General features: G+C 46.0%; 1 protein-coding gene across 6 annotated transcripts in view; it reads right to left on the minus strand.

Moving 5' to 3' along the window:
• Positions 1-19,302, minus strand: part of gphnb (gephyrin b) — an 87,607-nt gene that overhangs the window by 53,173 nt on the left and 15,132 nt on the right. For all 6 annotated transcript variants that reach the window (XR_009931011.1, XM_062468407.1, XM_062468406.1 and 3 more), the window contains exons 2-5: positions 11,411-11,489; positions 2,820-2,877; positions 2,512-2,604; positions 178-272 (exon numbers count right to left, since the gene is read on the minus strand). Coding sequence is in view for 5 of the 6 variants with exons in the window: in XM_062468407.1 (XP_062324391.1) it covers positions 178-272; positions 2,512-2,604; positions 2,820-2,877; positions 11,411-11,489 (325 nt within the window). In the remaining variant the exon portion in view is untranslated. The remainder of the gene's footprint in view (positions 1-177; positions 273-2,511; positions 2,605-2,819; positions 2,878-11,410; positions 11,490-19,302) is intronic.

Consider the following 19,302-nt stretch of genomic DNA (forward strand, 5'->3'; position numbering starts at 1 on the left):
ACACATACAAACACACACCCACACACACAAGTGCAGACACACAAGCGCAGACACTCGTGCACACACACACGCACGCGCAAACACATACATACACAGACATACATTAGGAGTCAGAGCACTACACTTATCAAGACCTGCAAGTGTGTTGTCTCTATGGAATGTGTGTGTGTGTCTCACCTGGAGAGCATGCCCAGTGGTGTGACGTTGAGGGAGCCCATCAACATAGCCAGGGACATCCCCGGAGCCTCACGCTCTATCACCTCCTTAGTGGCCTGGGGGGAGGGGGGGGGGGGAAAGAGGAAGGAGGCAACACAGTTTCCCTCCTGTTGAACAAGTGGAAGGCTCTAAGACTTCACTCACGGTTGTTAGCGACCTGTTAAACTGACATTGCTAAGAGCATAGTGCATGTGTGTGTGTGTGTGTGTGTGTGTTTGCGTATGAAATGCTTGTATCAGTGTACAAGAGGTTTGACAGAATTCCATGCGAGTTGTACATGTTCTTGTTTGGGTCTGATCCTCGTGTGTGTTTTACATGTGTGTGTGAGTGTGTTTATGAGGCAGCAGGTTCTCCACAAATCGAGCAGAAAGACATTGTTTCTCCAGATGTGTGTTCTGTGCCCTTGAGTTGAGTGACACTTCAAACACGCCATTAGAGAGAGAGAAGAGACAGAGAATACTTCAAAGAGAGGAACCACTGATGAGCATCGTGGGCTAGGACTCAGGAGAGAGAGAAGACGACAAAGAGAGAGGCGAAGGGGGTACTCAGAGGGTGGGAGGAAAGAGGGGGCCAAGAGACGTAAGGCAAGAAAGGGAAAGAAGAGGAGAGGAGAAAGAAGGAAAATAAAGATGGTAGAAAAGGGAAGAGGGAGAAAGCATAAAGAAAGATAAGTATGACGAATAGAGAGGGAGAGAGAGATGGAGAGAGAGACTGAATCTCTTGATCAGGGCCGGGGTGAGTAATCGGGAGAATCGGGAGAGTTCCCGGTGGGCCGCTTCACTTTTGGGCCGGTGGGCCGCTTCACTTTTGGGCCGGTCGATGATTATTATTTTTTTTACATTTGTCACTTTAGTATTATCTTCTCTTAAAGTAGGCTACACACGTTCCGCATTCTGACACCTCAGCCTCAGCATGGGTTGTACCATGTGAGGGAGTTCTCCCCTCCCAAATAGAGTTGGTTGGGTCCATAGCCCGTCTTTTCCAAAAAGTTTTCCCAGATCGGCTACCAATAGCTAGGACGGGCGGCCCTACCGTAACGATACGTGTCAGGGAGGATGGATGGGAGCAGGGCCGGAGTGATGGCATCACAAGACAGGGTTTTACCAATTGAAAAACGTCTGTTTATTTTACATAAAGCTCAAAAAAGTATTTTGCGCTCAAATAATGGCCAAAATGTTTCGCTCGCGCGCTGTGCGCGCTCGCATTACATGTAGAAGTGCCTATCTTGCATCACATCAAACCCATACGTCCTAGGTTGGGGCAAAGCTCCGAATGTTTACAACGTCTGGCTCCGTGCCTGATTAACACTCGGATCGTTAAGCAGTCTCAAAAATGGTATCAATATAAAAAATAATACAATCCCTTTCTGTAATCATGATACCCCCCATAAAAGTTCACTGCACCCACAGTCAAAGCAGGCTGCATCCGGCCCTGTTTGGTATACAAAAACAAGGGCCGGTCTTGGGCCTGAAACTCCCGGGCTGGAAAGTGGCCCGGTCTGTTAAAATTGATGCTAAATAAGTAATTTTTTTGACGAAAACAACTAGCTAGCTAGCACTAGCTATCGAAGGAGTGAAAACTTTAAATCGTAGAGTAGAATAAACTGGTTTAATAAGCCTAAATAAAAAACTTCGTACCTAGTAACCAGTATAGCAACCATGACAGTTTCCTGCTAGCACGCGTAGATATCTCAGGAATTTAAGGTCGGCATAGCGACGGACGCATCCTTGCATCGGAACGGCATTGTGACGTCAGGTAGGGCACTATTTGGCCCTTGGACACTATTTGGCCTGACAGCCCCACTCCGGCCCTGCTCTTGATATCTTCAGAGTTTGGGTTCAGCATCAAAGAAGGAGGAGATGTGGTTAAAGCCTTCATCCCTATACAAGACACAGTAACACACACATCCTGACGCACACTGTAACACCTATCTTCACACACACACAAACAAGCCAAAAAGACACCCAGACACCCCTTCTGAACACACACACCCACAGCCGACACGGTGTGTGAGTTTCCATCTACTGGACCAGTTGAGATGGATGTCTCGATGTTGATGTGGTGACAGACCTTGCCAGTAGTACTATATTGTAAAACCGTGTGTCTGTATTTGTGTGTGAGCTAGGGTTATCATACATTTGGGGTGTATATGACTGCATGCCCACTTGACCAGTGCACTCAGCCCATTATTTACAAGAGAAGACAGCCAACCCCACACCATCTACCAGCCACCTCCTCTTCTCCCAACCACCAATCCCTCCTCTACCACACACACACACACACATTGTTTCTTACCTCGGGTGTGACATCACGGGGAGCAAAGCCAGTCCCCCCAGTGGTGAGGATGAGATTCAGTTCCTTCTCATCGCACCAGTCCACAAGAGTCTCCTGCACAAACACACACAAATATACAGTTCTTCAACAACACCAATAAACATCAGGCTGGATGGTGGCAGAATGTGTTGAGCATATTGTTGAGGCTCAAAAACCAACTAGCGATAGAGAGATAAGGTAGTAATGAATGAGAAACAGAGAGAGAAAGAGGGAGACAGAAACAGAGATAAAAGCGGTGAGAAAGAGAGATAGAGAGCAACGCCGCCTACCTTGATCTCATCTATTTCATCTGGCACGATCTTATAGGCTGTGATCATACCCCCCAGCCTGAGAGAGATGGCGAGAGAGAGAGATAGAGAGAGGGAGGGAGGGAGGGAGAGAGAGAGAGAGAGAGAGAGAGAGAGAGAGAGAGAGAGAGAGAGAGAGAGAGAGAGAGAGAGAGAGAGAGAGAGAGAGAGAGAGAGAGGGAGGGAGGGAGGGAGGGAGGGGGGAGGGAGAGTGGAAAAACAGATCACAAAACAGTCATTACATCCTCCTAATTTCTGATGTGCACCACGAAACCTAAAGCTTTTTACTGCTCAGCTCCTCTGACTCAAAAACATCCAGTGGGCTCTCAAGCCCCCAGACACACAGCCAAAGACCTTTTAAAGAAATCCAATTTCTCTCATTTCCCAAGCAAGCTGGGGAGAAGGAGTGGGGACACAGGAAGAGAGATGGAGTGAGAAAGTGAATGAGAGGCTGTACAGAGTGAAAGAGTGCCCTTGAACATCGCCCCCCTAAAAGGATTTCCTTAGGACCGTCCACAGGGACAACACCAGCAAGGACACAGCACGCACAATGTGTGAGATTGGTACGATAGCGGCCTTGTGTGGCCAGGCTGGGTATTGCAGCAATGGAGAAAAAGAGGGAGGGAGGGAGTGGGGAGCGGAGCGGAGGAAAAACAACCCGGGGCTCAAGGTGAAGCTCAACGCTGCGCAGACACTCCTTACGTAACCTTTTTTTATAAGGAATGCTATTTTTAGGAAAGGCACTGCATCATGTTTCCTCTCCATGACGGACGACATGATAGCTCTCAGACCAGTCAGAATGAAACCACACATCCACCTGTACAGAATATCATCATATGTTAACCCTGAATGCTTAAACCATACTTTGGTCTCGATACTGTCAAAAACGGAGCTTAGTTTGAGGAAAATTACTGTAGAGAAAACATCTCTATGGAATTAGAAGGCAGAAAAAGTGAAAAAAGGTCATATTAATAATGGATTGTTTCATGAGATTCCCCTGGAGAAACACTTCCCTGAGAACAGGGCGTGTAGTATGTTGAAAATGCAGCGGGAAACACACACACACACACACAGAGAGACACACACACGCTCACACACTGAGGCTGCAGTGAGAGAGATTTCCATTTCTGGATGGGGGAGTGTGGGTCTTTTTAGAGTGTGTGGTAGGTAGGAAAGTGAAGGACCTGTCAGGGGACATTTCTCTTTCTGCCTCTCTCTCTCTAACTGTCTGTCCCTCTCTTTTTATCACTCTCTTACTTTTCTTCTCTTCCTCTGTCTTCCTCTCCCTCTGTTTAACTTCCTCTCTTCCACTCGGTTTTAGCCCAAATGAAAATATGCTGAACACAAATAACTAGGTTTCCTTCCCGCCGTTTCCAAGGCAACCCCTCCTGTCGGAAGCTTGTGTTTTGCAGCGTCGCTAATCGTGAGCGTGTGTTTTCTGCCCTGCCGTCCCCGTTGTGTCATGCTCTCCTATGGGAGGACTGTGTCATTACCCAGGTGTGTGTGCACGGTACATGTCGTAAGAATGAATGTGTGTGTGTAGGTGTGTTTCTGCATGTTTTGCGTTTGTGTGTGTGTTTTTCAAAAACAACAAAAAAGTATCATACATAGCATATCTGATGCCTACAAGATGTGCCATGTCCTAAACAGAAGTGCATGTATGTGGGGTGAACGTACGGTACTGGACGGCCCCTCATGTGAAACATCGCCTCTCCATGGCTTTAGTTAGCTGGCTTTGGCTTCCCCAACATGGGGCAAATGGCTCTGCAGCAGAGTTCTGGCTGTGTGCTCGATGTGTGGATACTTCCTGAAGCTACGAGGCGGAGAGAAGAAAGCCAACTCTGGCCTGAAAGCCTGGATGCCCTGCCCAGATTACTATGAATAAAAGAGGAGAGAAGAGAGGTGATGGGGAAAGAACGAGTATGGGAGAGAAGGAGGGAGGGTGGGACAGGCAAGAAAACAAGAGAGGAAAGAGAGGAGAAGGGAGGATGAGAGGGAAAGGGACTGAGATGGAGGTGTAGAGAGAGACTGCTATAGGCGAGGGAAACCAACCTAACAAAGCACACACACGCACAAAAAAGCACACGTTAACACACAAACCTAACACACATCTGTGATCCAGCTGTGCAGGTCTTGGTCGGACAGCTCCATAATGGAGCCAATCTGCTTTGGGGATATTATTAATAATGCAGATCCTTTGTACAGGGCTCTCCATCACACACACACACACACACACACAAACACACACAAGTCAGAGAGGGAGTACCTAGCCATCAGCTTGAGGAGAGAGCTGGATCTCCCTCAGAGGAGCATGAGCATGCCAGCAGAAGAAGATCAAGAGAGAAAAGGAGAGGAGAGATGGGGAGAGGGAGGACAGAATGAGATGGGGAGAGGAAGGAGAGGAGGAAAGATGATGTGGAGAGAGAGAAGAGATGGGGAGAGGGAGGAGAGGAGGAGGTGGGGAGAGGAAGGAGAGGAGAAGAAAGGAGATAGAAAGAGAGGAGATTGGGAAAGAGGAGAGGAGATGGGGAGAGGGAGAAGAGCAGAAGAGAGATGGGGAGAGAAACAAGGAGAGGGAGAAGGAGAGCGAGGTAACACACCTTCTCCAGCCCTATAGCGGTTAGAGCACAGTGCACTTGGCAAGGGACCACACACACCTAAAGATACACACTGACAAACACACACACTGACCCACATTCTCAGATACTGTACATATTTACATGTGACTGATGAAGCTTGAATGTGCCTACTGTGACTGTCCCTCCCAGCCTGGCGAGCCCCAGCCAGCTGGGCCAGCACACACGTCTGGCTCCTACTGGCTGCCTGGGTGAGACTGTCATATGTCTGATATATTTGACTCTATTTTTACCAGCGACAATTTGCTAAATTGACAAAGAATGTCACAACTACAGTTGCTTGAAAGCACTGATGAAGTTTTGTTGTCACACACAATTTCACACACACACACGGTCCTGTCCTTGAGATTCATTTTCCTGATTCATTTCATTCGGCTTCTGTCTCTCCACCCCTCATTCTCCTCCTCTCTTGTTGTTCTCCCTCTGACACACCTCCTCTCGCCCCTTTACTGGAACGGAGAGGAAACTAGGGTGTGGGTACCATGGAACACATTTACAGTGTGTGTGTGTGCAGATGTTTGTGGATCTGTGTGCTGAGTTTCCAGAGATCATGATGTGTGGGTGCGTGCGTGCGGATGCGTGTGTGTGCGTGAGAGTGCGTTATGGGGTGTAATCAGTGTCAGAGTAGCTGCACACAGTGCGTTCACTGTGTACCTGATACGGGTGAAATACGCGTGGTCTACTTTTATAAAGCGCGGAATGAATACTACACCTTACAGTTTGATAGGAAATTTGGTGTGCGTATAAACAGGCGTAATAGCTCACGTGTCTAGGCGGGCAGGTGTGCGCAGGTGTTTCAGGATGCAAAGTACACAACACCTGCCTGAGCGCACGCCTAGATATCGATCAAACGTTTAGGCGTAGGTCTCGCGTATTTGAGGCGTATGTCAGGTGTAGTGTACATGACACGTACACGTTGTTCACACGTCAATAAAATACGTGTGCACATCGCCAGCGTGAAGCCTACGTGACGTGTGTGTGTGAACACCTGTGTTCATTGTAAGTCAATGTAAAGTTCTCGCGTGCATTCAGAGGTTTGATATCATCGCGAAGGCGTGTGCAGGCGCTACTGTGCGCTTTGCATATTAACCGCTGACACTGATTACACCCCATAGTGCGTGCGTGTGCGTGAGTGTGTACATGTGCATGAGTGTGTGTGCATGAGTGTCGTGTGTGCGTGAGTGTGTGTGAGTGTTTGCATTTGTGTACGTGAGTGTGTGTGTGTGTGCATGAGTGTCTGCATGTGTGTGCGTGAGTGTGTGTGCATGTGCGTGAGTGTGTGTGCGTGAGTGAGTATGTATGCATATGTGTTTGTGAGTGTGTGTGGTGTGTGTGGTTCTCTGACACCAGGCTGCGTGCTCTGGCCCACGGGGGGCAGTGTGTTCCAGCCAGGGGAGAAGATGCGTGTGTGTGACTCTGGCCTGGGGACAGAAGCATGGTCCCCCTCAGACACCATCCCCACCAGACCCCAAGCACACACACACACAAGCACAGAAACTGAGGTGAGAAAGGACACAGTACACACGGACTTCATCACACATGTAAAAGCACACACTGGTGCCTCTCTCGCTGCGCATGTGCGACAGATCCGTCAACACGCTTGCTTCACGGTGGCGTCAGCGCTGGCTCCGTCAGGGTATCTCAGCGGAGTGTGACGTCGAGGACACAGTTCCTCCACACACACGCAAATATGCACACATACACGCGACACACATTTCACATGAAAGGACATGGAAGCCATGCGACTGGACAGAACTCAGTGACAATACTGATACTGACTGACTTTATGACTGTAATAGGACACACTAGTAAGACTAAATCAATTGGCCACACTTACACACAGACACACACACATGTCCCACTAAGAAACAACAGCACTGTAAAAAACCTTTGTGAGAAGAGAACAATTAGCTAGCCATAACGCCAATTTGATTTATATTTATTGGAAGCCCTTGATTCACTTGCTCCATTACAGAGCTGATGTTATGTGTGTGCGCATGTGTGTGCACATGTGTGCACACACACATGTGTGTGCACATGTGTGTGTGCGTGTGCGTGCATTTGTGTGTATGGGGCATAATACATGTCACTGGTTTATATGCAAAGGGCTCACTAGCACCTGCATATGCCTGCACAATGATATCAAACCTCTGAACGCACGCAAGCAATTTACATACACTTATGCTGCCTTCACATGCTAGTGTGAAATAGCTATCCTATTTCCCACTTGTGAAGTCGAGATTACGAGGACATGTTCAAGTGTTTTTGTTGTTGGAGAATGTTTCAAAATTTGGCTGTACATATTGTGGAAATTCTTTTTTGATTCCATTATACACCTGCTAGAGGAGGAAATGGACACAACAAATGGTACAAGTTAAGTGTATATAGATTACATATTGAAACTAGAGAGGGTACAATTTCTGGGGAAATTGTAGGGAGTGCTTGCTTGCGTCGGTTGCACAGGGGTCCGTTTTTGAATGACATTTTTACAACTGATTTCTGTATATTTTATATGAAAATGCATACTTATTATTTATAAAGATTAAATAGATTTAAAGGATTTTTTTTTTTTTTGCTGCTCATTTACAACTGAAAATACGAGTGAAGTGTAGAATGAAATAGATGTCTTCTCATTTCCCCTGCAAGAGGCAGCCTCATCGTTGAATCAAAACGAATACATTTGGCAGACCGGTGTAAAAATTGACCTAATCTCTATGACTTAAACGTCATTTTAAGTTTTTCCCTTCTCGTGATATTTTCAGGCATGTAGCCTACTCATTGCATTCATTCATCAATAAAGAACCCCCTTTAAAGATTATTCTACGACGTTACCCGGCAGTAGAAGATGGAATCGCGATTCAAACAGTACCATCTGCTAACTGAATATGCCCCCAAAATAAGCTTGACATTTATTTAGTGGAAAATCGCTCATTCATAAAAAGGTCACTGGTAGCGATCATTGTCAGTAACAACGAAAAATGCGATATAGCCCTGTGTGGAGAAGCTGCCCCGGTAAATTCTACTACTACTAGACTACTGCTGTGTTCGTCTTGGTAGCGATTGCGTTGGTTGAATTCGATTTAACGTTCCGTTGTACAGTTTAGGCTGAAATTAATTATTTTCATGAACAGATTGACAAAGTTTAGGCTGTGGCAATGAAGTTCAAGTTAGTAGTCAGATAGTTTCACCTATTGAAAGACTTTTGATTTAAGTAAGGGGAGTGCCGAACATGTTCTGTCGCCGTTTGACTTCCTACAGCTGTGTAGATGTTTTTGTAGTGTGTCTCGCGTAGGCTACAACGTTGCAGTGAGCAACACTGGTTTGAAACCACAGGTAATGATAATTTCACCAACAAATCGTTTACTTGTAATGTAATGTCATAATAAATACTACAACGAAAATGTATTTGTGAGAAATGTTTATTTTAACGATTGAAAACAGATGCATCATAGACCACTGTAGTGTGTGTTGCCCGGGCAAGAGAGGCTAATGTCATGCTAATGCTTCAGTGAAATAGTAGACTACCGTTTCCGAAAGTAAATGTGGGCCTACTTCCTTAACCCGTTAAGGAGTAGCGTCACACATATGTGATCGTTCGAAAGCAGGCCCCACAGAGTACCGTCACACATGTGTGATTCTGAACATTCCAACCGACTATTTTCTGATAGACAAAAACTATATGACAAACGCTATAGTATGGCTTCAAAATTTACAATTAGGAGGCTAACAAGTAACACTAGCAGGTAGTAGCATTGCTACGAGTATTATGCTAGGTAACGGAAGCTAACTAAAACTAGCTAGCTTCCGTTTTGGAAAAATAACAGGTGGAAGCGTCGGTAATATTTAGAACTCACTCCTTAAAAGGTTAATAATATCACCTAATATTGTACATTTCACAATTGTGTTTCACATCACAAAGTAAAATGAGTAAATAGTTATCAGCCTGGCCTCTTTGCTTGTGGCGTTTCTGCAGCTGCCTTGCAGTAAAGCTATAGTTAGCCTAGCTATCCCCCAAGTTAACAGATGCGAAACGAATGTTCTGCTACAGGTAGTCACGTGTGTTTTCGTGACGTTAGTGACGTAGTGACGTTAGTAACGTCAGTGACTGTGGCTAGCAAATTAGCCACCGTTAGCTTCACTTTTCGCCACAAAAACTTAACTTCAGCCTAAACCATGCAACGGAACGTAAATTCCAATAGAAGCAACTCAATCGCTACCAAGACGAAACTTTTGACACCTACGTTGTCTATGTAGGCCAAATATTGACTGAGTTTTAGGGGGGCAAAAAGAAATAAAAATAATAATAATAATAATATATATGTGAGAGAACAAAGGTTGTGCTCTCGCCGAAGGCTTGAGCACACCCAATAATAATAATAATATATATGTGAGAGAACAAAGGTTGTGCTCTCGCCGAAGGCTTGAGCACACCCAATAATAATAATAATAATATATATGTGAGAGAACAAAGGTTGTGCTCTCGCCGAAGGCTTGAGCACACCCAATAATATACACAAACAACAGCTAACAATAGTTGCACTGTTAAAAATAAAGAATTACATACTTTCCACTTCTGAACCAGTCCTCTTCTCCGCCATGTTGAAAGTTAAAAAGGTCATTCAACTCGGGAACTCGGGTATCAAAATACCCACGAGTTTCTCACTGGTAATTACGACTTGAGGGGGCATTTGTGTGTAACTTACCAGTTGGAAACTCGTATTTACCATACTTCCAATAGCACGTGAAGCCAGCATTACAATAGACACACAGGCGTCACCTCACGTAGGTGTCGCACTGGCCATGTGCACACGTATTTAGAAGACGCGTGCACAGCACACATACACCTGAAATACACCACAAATAAGCGACACCTACGTCACATGAGCACTATGTCTAACTGTTTGATAGATATCTAGGCGTGCATACAGGCAGGTGTTATTTGTGCTTTGCATACTTCGTATGTGTCAGCGCAGCACAGCAACACCTGCACACACCTTCGCAACTAGACATGTCAGCTCTTTAGGCTAGTCTACAACAAGGGATTGCTGTTTCGAAATTCGTTCTGTGCCACGATGAACAGCCTCAAAACTAGAAGCGCCGAGCCAGTTTTCTCTACTTGTTGTCAGAACATGAACATCAATCTGTCATTCATGTTCGTGTTGTTAGTCTATGATTATTTCCTTTGAATATCATATTAGATTAAACTTTTTTGTTATTCAAGTACTGAGACAATGAAATGCAGTTTAGCAAAAGCCACCTCAGCCGGGACTCGACCTCACAGTCCCTAAATACCTATTACATTCCACAGAATCTTTATATCTTAACCAAGTTGTTAATAGATATGTCAATCATACAAGTGATTTCAGTTACGTCCAGTTGAAAGAATACATAAACAGAAAGATATTTGGGTACTCAGTCGCTTTCCTTGTCTGATGTTAGGCTACTGCCAACTAAAGAACACAGCGCAGACTCACATCTTACAACATAATAACATAATTTACATAGGCTAGGTTACCCGCAGTTGGCCACAACTAAAAGATGCAAGACAATAATAACATGGTGGATGAGAGTCCAGCCATGGCTTGTTTGTTTAAGGCTGTTCATCGTCGTGATTGGAAACATGTAATGGCACAAAACAAATTTCAGACCAGCGATCCCTTGAAGTAGCCTAAAGAGCTAATGCGTCCAGGCATGCAGGTGTTTGCAGCGGTTGCTGTGCTGCACTGGCATGTCAGCTATGCTCAGCACTAATAACGCCAGCCTATACGCACGCCTTGTTATCTATCAAACTGTAAGGTGTAGTGTTCATGTTCGGTTTGCTACAACTCGCCAAACTACACGCTTAGCAGGTTCGCGGTGAACGCACTGTGTGCAGTTGTGCCCCACAGTGTCTGTGTGTGTGCGTGCGTGAGGGTGTGTGTGCTGGCGAACACTCACAGTGAGGGGTCGTGCACAAGATCTTTGAGATTGATTCCACTGCGGTCCTCAGCCAGGTTCCGAAAACAGCTGTCACTCACTGGAGAGAGAGAGAGAGAGAGAGAGAGATAGGGGAGGGGTGGGGTGGGGGGGACAGGAAGACAGTCAGAGACTAAACGACAGGCACAGTCACAAAGAAAAACAATCCCAACTTGCTGAAGTTACCAGAGAAGTTAAGCATAACAACACATTTCCAGATCCACACAAACATGAAGACAAGTCTTAATTAAGATTTAAAAATACAATGAGGATCACAACTGCACACTCTGTTTATTTATCTTTACCTCTCCCTCTCTTTACAAACACATGCACACACAGACACACAAACTTTCGAAGACATTTGCAACCACTGTGTCCCATGACTGTTGAGCAGGTGTGAGCCACATGAGTCATCATTGTGATGAGGAGACAGAGTGAGAGAGATAAAGAGAGAGTGAAAGACAAAGTGAAAGACAGTAGGGAGAGAGAGTAGGGAGAGAGAGAGAGAGTGGGACAGGGAGACAGAGAGAGGAGGCTAAGAGACAGAGAAAGAGAGAGGGAGAAAGAGAGGAGGGAGAGAGAAAAAGAGAAGGGAGAGAGACAAAAAGGGGAAGAGGAGAGAACAGAGAGAGAAAGGAAGGAGAGAGACTAAACACAGAACTAAGAAAGAGACCAGGTGTTGTGATTTGAGTGCTGGAAGTAGACAGAGAAACTGATGAGATGTGACACATGACTATATGAGGCCTGGATATCACAAGCAGTGTCCTAATTACAGCACACCACAACCTATTCTCCTGGCACACCATTCAGGGGAGTACCAAACCATTGTCCCCTTGCCTTTAGATCACAGAGAGATTGGTGAAATAAGAATGGATGAAAAAATAGTGACAGAGTGAGATGGAAAGAAGAAGAAAAAAAGAAAGAAGAGAAAAGGGGGTCAGAGGAGGTGAGAAGAGGGACAGAGGAGTGTGAGGAGAATGGGAGAGAGGGATGAGAGGAGGGTGAGGGGAGTGTGGGGAGACAGGTCCAAGAGAGAGGGAAAGAGGGAGAGAGGGGGCTGGAGTGACAGAGGTAAACAGAGAGAGCAGGCAGCAGCTCTTGGGCTCTGGCAAACAAATGGGAGTGCTGACATTTGCACAGAGAGAGAGAGAAAGAGAGAGAGAGACAGAGAGAGAGAGGGAGGAAAATGAGGGGGAGAGGGCTAGAGAGAGCGAGAGAAGGAGAGTGCAAGCGAGGGACTGAGGTGAGGAGGGATAAGGGTTGAGAAAACATGTGGAACACACACTACCCTGGATTAGATGAGCAACGGTTGGTGATTGTATGTGTGTGCGTGTGTAGAAGGGGAAATTCCTTCAAGACTGCAGTATTCCTGACATACATACACACACAAACACACACACACACACACCCTTCCTCAGTCTCTCTCACCCAGCTACCCCTTGATCTAAAAATAGCCGTTCATCTCTCCTACAAGAGGCAGCAACCGTTCTGAACCAATCAACATGCTCTGTCAAAGGCATCTGCACCCTCCACCCTTCTTTGCGTGTCTGTATGTCCACATGTGTGTGTGAGTGTAAGAGGGAACTCCTGGATTAAAGGTAGTATGGTTGCTTCTCCCACTGGTGAGGGAGAAGGAAAAAGAATTGATCCCTGAGAGAGAGAAAAAAGGGAGAGACGGAGAGAGGGAGGGAAAGAGGGATGAGAGAGAGAAGCAGAAAGAGACAAAGAAAAGACAGAGAGAATGAAAGAAAGGTGGGGGGGGGGTGAGAGAAAGAGAAAAGAAAGAAAGAGAAGAGGTAGAGGGAGATCTGGTTGCAGCTGAAATAGGCTTCAAAGGAATATTAATGTGATCCTGTGCAGGAGCTGAAGACAGCGTGAGAGAGGGAGAAGAGAGGGAGAGGAGGGGAGGAGAGAGAGAAGAGAGAAAGAGAGAAAGAGAGAGGAGGGGGTGGAGATGGAGAGGGGAGAGGGAGGAAAGAGGGTGAGGAGAAGGAAAAGAGAGGGAGAAGAGAGAGAGAGAAGAGAAGGATGAGAGGGAAAGGAGAGGGAGAGGAGAAGGAGAAGAGAGAGAAAAAGGAGAGGAGAGAGAGAAGAGGAGGGAAGAGAGGGAGGAAGATAGGGAGAGGGAAAGAAGAGGGAGAAGAGATGGAGAGAAGAGTGAGAGGAGGGGGAGAAGAGAGAGAGAGAGAAAAGGAGAAGAAAGGGAGAAGGAGAGAGAAGGAGGAAGAGAGGGAGAGGAAGGGAACGCATTGCGTCAGCATGGTGCAGGTTGCCATGCCGCTGACAGCTTGGCCCCTGGACTTCTCATTTTCCCAGCTAGCAGCTGGGTCCGATAGCAGAACAGGGCCCTACTCTAGCCCCCTACCTCTCTCCTAGTCTCCGCCTCTACAGCCAGCTGCCCACCAATAATATACAACCCACCTCTTAACACACCTCCCCTGTCTTGGAACAGACCCTCCTCTTAGCATTCCTATGAGTTCAGCTATACCTTCAACCTTGATATGGTCAAGGTCAGGATGATCCAAGCATTAAGGTGCCTTTTCCACAGTGACCTCTGGGGAAAGGCAGGGGTCAAGGTAGATAGGCTCCAACCCAAGGTAGATAGGCTCGTCCCCATCACAAGTTCTTCTCTAACCCCAGGACTGGAGCACAATCTGTACTAGGCTGGAGGACTTAAAGGCAGGTGTATTTGGAAGGTTGAACCAAACAGAGTCAAACCAGTCACATCTGTGTTAAAAACAGAACTGTGTAACTTCACCTGCCAGTTGAATTTGGGTTTGTGTTCCCAGCAAAGTGCATGGACAGATTATCTAAAAGCTTTCATTCTTTCTCTGTACTGTATGTTTGCAAATCTATAGCACTGGTTAATTTCCTAGCTTTTTTCTATGCCTGAACAACATCATTGAACATTCTCCACACTACACATACATCTCTGTGTGTGCGTGGATCTGTCGGTAGTTCTTTTATTTGCCTGTCTATGCTTTTATGTCTTCTTCTGTGTGTGTGTGTGTGCAAGCTGAATGTGAGATCCCCGGGCTACGGGTGTGGGCGGAGAGAAGAGGGCCCATGCGTTAGAAGCGTTACGCGGGGCAAAGTGCTAACAGGGAGAACACTCACATACAAGACCCCAGGGGACTGTAGAGTGTACACGCACCCTGAAAGGGTTAATACTACAACACAACTCACTGCAGCCCTGTGTGTGTGTGTGTGTGTGAGTGAGTGTGTGATGGGAAGGAATGAGAATGGGTAGGGAAGGGAATGAGAATGCATGAAAAAGAAAGCAAATAAAGAAGGATGTGCACACTAAAACTTCCAGATAAGTAAAATATGTGGTTGCAGAACAAGAGAATGAAAGGTAAAAGGAAAAGAACGTTTGGTGACTGACTGACTGGCTGGCTGGCTCACAGGCTGGCTAGCTGACTGGCTGGGAGGCTGACTGGCAGGCTGGCTTGCTGACTTACTTTGTGGAGGGATTCATTGACTGCTATGGAGTCAATCATTTCCAGGACATAAAGCAGTCAGTTCTCATTATCTCTCTGGGATCCCACACCTGGAGTTTCCCCTATACCAGGCCCTCACACTGACATACACTTGGGTTGGAATCAGTACTGTATCAGTCACCCCCAGAGTTCACACAGGAACCTGGAACTATTCTAAGCAGTTAGGGTTGTATTGCCTTCCTGCACTCTGTGTCTGTTATTCTGTCATATTCCCACACATGACGTGATTATTTTTAGCTCTATAAATGATTTAACATTCTATATTTTTAGCTTGAAAAATATTTGTTTGAGGGTAGTTTTTTGTATTGAAAATTACCTCTCTACCTTGTTTTATCAGCACTATTGACCAAACATATCTTATCATTGCAGCGTGAAATTGTATTTAGGCTAATTTAATGCAGGAAAATGTAGAAATAAACCAATGAGATTACAGAGTTCTGCTCCACGTACCCATTACCTCTGCAGTTGGCAACCTCTGTGGCAGGGCTTGTACTAGACAAGACTGGTGCAGGGGTCAGACACCACATTAGACTCATATCTGCTGCTGGTGGTGGTGGTGGGGGGGCAACACCTCTTTAAGATGCCCCAAAAATGACATCACAGGCTCCTGCCAGAGTTTTATTGGCTTGTTCCGTGTCAAATGGAAACAATGGGCCTCGAGCTTGGGATTAAATGGGCTTAATGATAGAATAGAGGATTGGATCCACCCCCAGTTTGTAAAGGGGTGGGGTAGACATTTTACTAGAGAGGCTTTAGATTCTGCAACACCCTCTAAGGGGGAGAAGAGAGGAGAGGAGGGGAGGGGGGGGGAGGGGGGAGGGGGGGGAGGGGGGGGGAGGCAGTAGTGCACAAATACCAGCATCTTAATTCCATGGCAGGGGAAATTTCCAAATGAATAAAGGCTTCATGGTGCTGGGTAAAATATAGTAACAGCAATAACAGTAGATAACCTAATCTAATATAAGCTCACTGTATCTTAGCAACCTTGTTAATTCTGAGTGGAGCTGTAGTGTAAGCTGCAGGAGCACAGCATCCATCATCACACACACACACGTACCACACATGTACTACACACACACATGTACTACACACACACACACACACATGTACCACACACACGCACACACTCACACACACACACACACAAACACGCACACACTCACACACACACACTCACTCACACTCACACACACACATCATTACTCTCAGTTACATTCTGTATCTTCCCGTCAACAATACACACTCTAAAGTTTACCCTTATGCAAACACACACAAGGGGCCTCCCCCCCACACACATACAGAGACCCCCAAAAACACACACAGGGCCCCAGGCTTACTCAAGCAGCCGGGAGAATGGAGGGGGTGTGGAGCGGAAGAATGGGATCCTAATCGTTGGGCTGCATGTCAAAGCCTCTCCACTCCACAATACAGTTTTCAGATAAGATTTGAAAAACACTATTTACATCCTGGAGAAAGGAGCCAGCCAATGGATTGATTTACATTTATTTGAAGTCAGATCTAAATGACCGGGGTTTTACATAATGCTAGGAGTACAACACTCCACCTGCTCCTGCCCTACGTGGAGGAAACTGCCCCAAAACACAGCAGGGGGGAGAGTGACTGGGGGAGAGGGGGGGGGGAGCTGGGGGAGAGAGGGAGAAGGAGCTGGAGGGAGTTGAGAGAGTGACTGGGGGAGAGGGAAAGGCGTGGGGAGGAGATGGGAGTGAGAGAAGAGCATCGATGAGGAACCAAAGTGTTGGGAAAGGAAAGGGAACGAGGAGCGCTGCTCCAGCACCATGGAGAGCGACCAGGCCATCGAGAGATCAAGAGGAGGAAGGTAGGAGAGCTGGGAGGAGAGCACTGTGAAAAACAGACACAGAGCAACGTGAAAATGCAATAAAGCCAGCCTACTGGAACACAAAATGACACACAGCAGTGGATACTACACAGTACTGGTTAGTCCTTCGAGAGCTCAGAGGAGAACATTCTGAAAGCTCTGGCCTTTCTTCTATGCATCTGGGCTTTGAGAGAGAGAAAAAAAGATAGAGAAAAAGAGAGAGAAAAAGAGAGAGACAGAGATTGTGCTGACCCTCAGTGCTCTCCCCAGTCTCAGTAGCTTGCTTCCCTGTCCGTCTCCACAGGGATAAATAAAACATGAGAGAGACAGAACCCCAATGCCAGTGCACTTAGTCAGCATCCTGGCTCTGTGCAGCCCCACTACACACGCACACACACATATATTTATATACACACACATATATAAATACATATTTATATAGACACACACACACAGGTATAAACTCTTCAGCTGACCAACCACCAAGAAAAATTCACACAGGCAAACAGGTTCTTTTTTCAGAGAGAAGAACCTAGCGTTACATTTTACACTTTATACACTTTTTACCTTTCACTACTGCTCTCTCTCTCTCTTGCTCTCTCTCTTGCTCTCTCTCATCCCTCACTCTCTCCCTTCGTACTCCTTCACCTGAACCATTCTTTTTCATCATCATTCCAAAGAAACCCGGAGACTCCAGCTCCATGAAATGCCAGCAGTTCCCCACAAAGGCCTCTCCTCTTGATGTTTTATTAACGTGGTCATCAATATTGAAAAGACACTTACTAATGAAGTCAGGGAGGAAAGAAAGTTATAGAGACAATTTACAGCAAAGTAGGGAATGTGGAGACCTTGAATATGGGAGTATTTTCTCTGGTACTCAACTTTCTTTTTTTTTCTTCTTTTTTTTCATGGTCTGACCATTATGCACGTCCTCCTTTCATCCATCCCCTCTTCTTCCAGTGTCTCCTCTGAGCTCCTGGGTGGACAAATATGATTGGTGGGCTTGACGAACTGCCACACCCCTCATGAATATTCATTCGGATTCACAGGAGCTGAGGACAGCGAGTTACATCTCTAATGACAGCAGCGTGATGAAGGGCTCTGAGCCTCGCATGCCGTCCGAGAGAATGAAGCAACCTTATCACCTCTGCCGACATCCGGAACATGTCAGAGAGCATGTGGATAAAATAGAGGAGAGTAGAACAGAGCAGAGTAGAGGAGAGTAGAACAGAGCAGAGTAGAGGAGAGTAGAACAGAGCAGAGTAGGGTAGGGTAGAGCAGAGGAGAGCAGAGGAGAGCAGAGCAGAGCAAAATAGAATAGTAGAGCAGAGAAACACTTTATTTATCCCAGGGGGGAATTGCCTTGTTACAGTAATAGAGGTAAGAACCAAATATAAAAAAAGGAATTAAATATATTATATAAATCTACAATATACAGTTTACAGTAACACAAATAATCATCAGTCCTCAGCATGCCTAGTATGTGGAACTCAATTGAGAGGAGCGTGGTGTGAGTCAGGAATGTTGTAAAATGGTTGGTTCCCACCTCAGGACCCGCCTAGCTGGATAACCAAGTCTCACTAGTGTTTCTGACAGAGCAGAGCAAGCCAACTCCTCCCACTGTGAGTGTCTTGCAGTCCGTGTCAACAATCCCATGGTGTTGACACTAACTCAATACGCATACTCTGGCTCTGATAATATGCTATTGACAATCACACAATGCAATGGTGTTAACAATATGGCGTCTTATGACAAAAAACAACAACAGTGTAAGTGACTACAATCCAATGATCCTGACATGATATTGAGACAGTATGCAATTATGTGATGATGATATGGTGTTGATAATAATATAACGGTGGTGACAATACGGTTGCAAAATAATACAATGGTGTTGACATCACAGAATTGACTCCAATACTAGTAATGACTCCAAAAAGTCAGGCCACTGAGTTATTTGGGTGCAATGCTGAAATTAGGATGAAGAGGCTGACGGATTGCAAGTTGTTTCAAAGGCCCATTTTAAATTATAATGGCTAATGATTTGCACTCCGCATTCATACAAACAGTAGGACCTTGTTCATTCCTTCCTATGTTTGTACACTTCATTCTATCCAACCTCTAAATTAGTGAGTCCAGGTAGTAATCTCTTATTGCTGTGTCCAAACAGCTTCGCCAAGCAATACTATTGATTTCAATAGGAATCTGCTTACACAGAGGCATCAATATAGACCCTGGGTGCACCTTTCGGACTCAGCCCCCCTCCGTATGTAAAGACAGCCCCCCTCCCACTAGCCCGGACAGACTCGCTGACTCAGGATATCCCAGCGTCCCATCAGGAGCCTGACCACCAGTAACACCATATTATACACAACTACACATGGTCTCCTAAAACCACATTCACATTAGTTCCCCAGTCCTTCTATCTGGGTCACAGAGGACAGCACTACATGTGGCCTGTAGTTTAGAATGAAAGGAGAACATTAACGGAAAGGCCCCCTTTCCTGCAGACGTTTAGGGCTCGTAGTGAAATGCAT

This window comes from Osmerus eperlanus, chromosome 8, assembly GCF_963692335.1.
Source record: "Osmerus eperlanus chromosome 8, fOsmEpe2.1, whole genome shotgun sequence".
In the NCBI taxonomy this organism is placed as follows: domain Eukaryota; kingdom Metazoa; phylum Chordata; class Actinopteri; order Osmeriformes; family Osmeridae; genus Osmerus; species Osmerus eperlanus.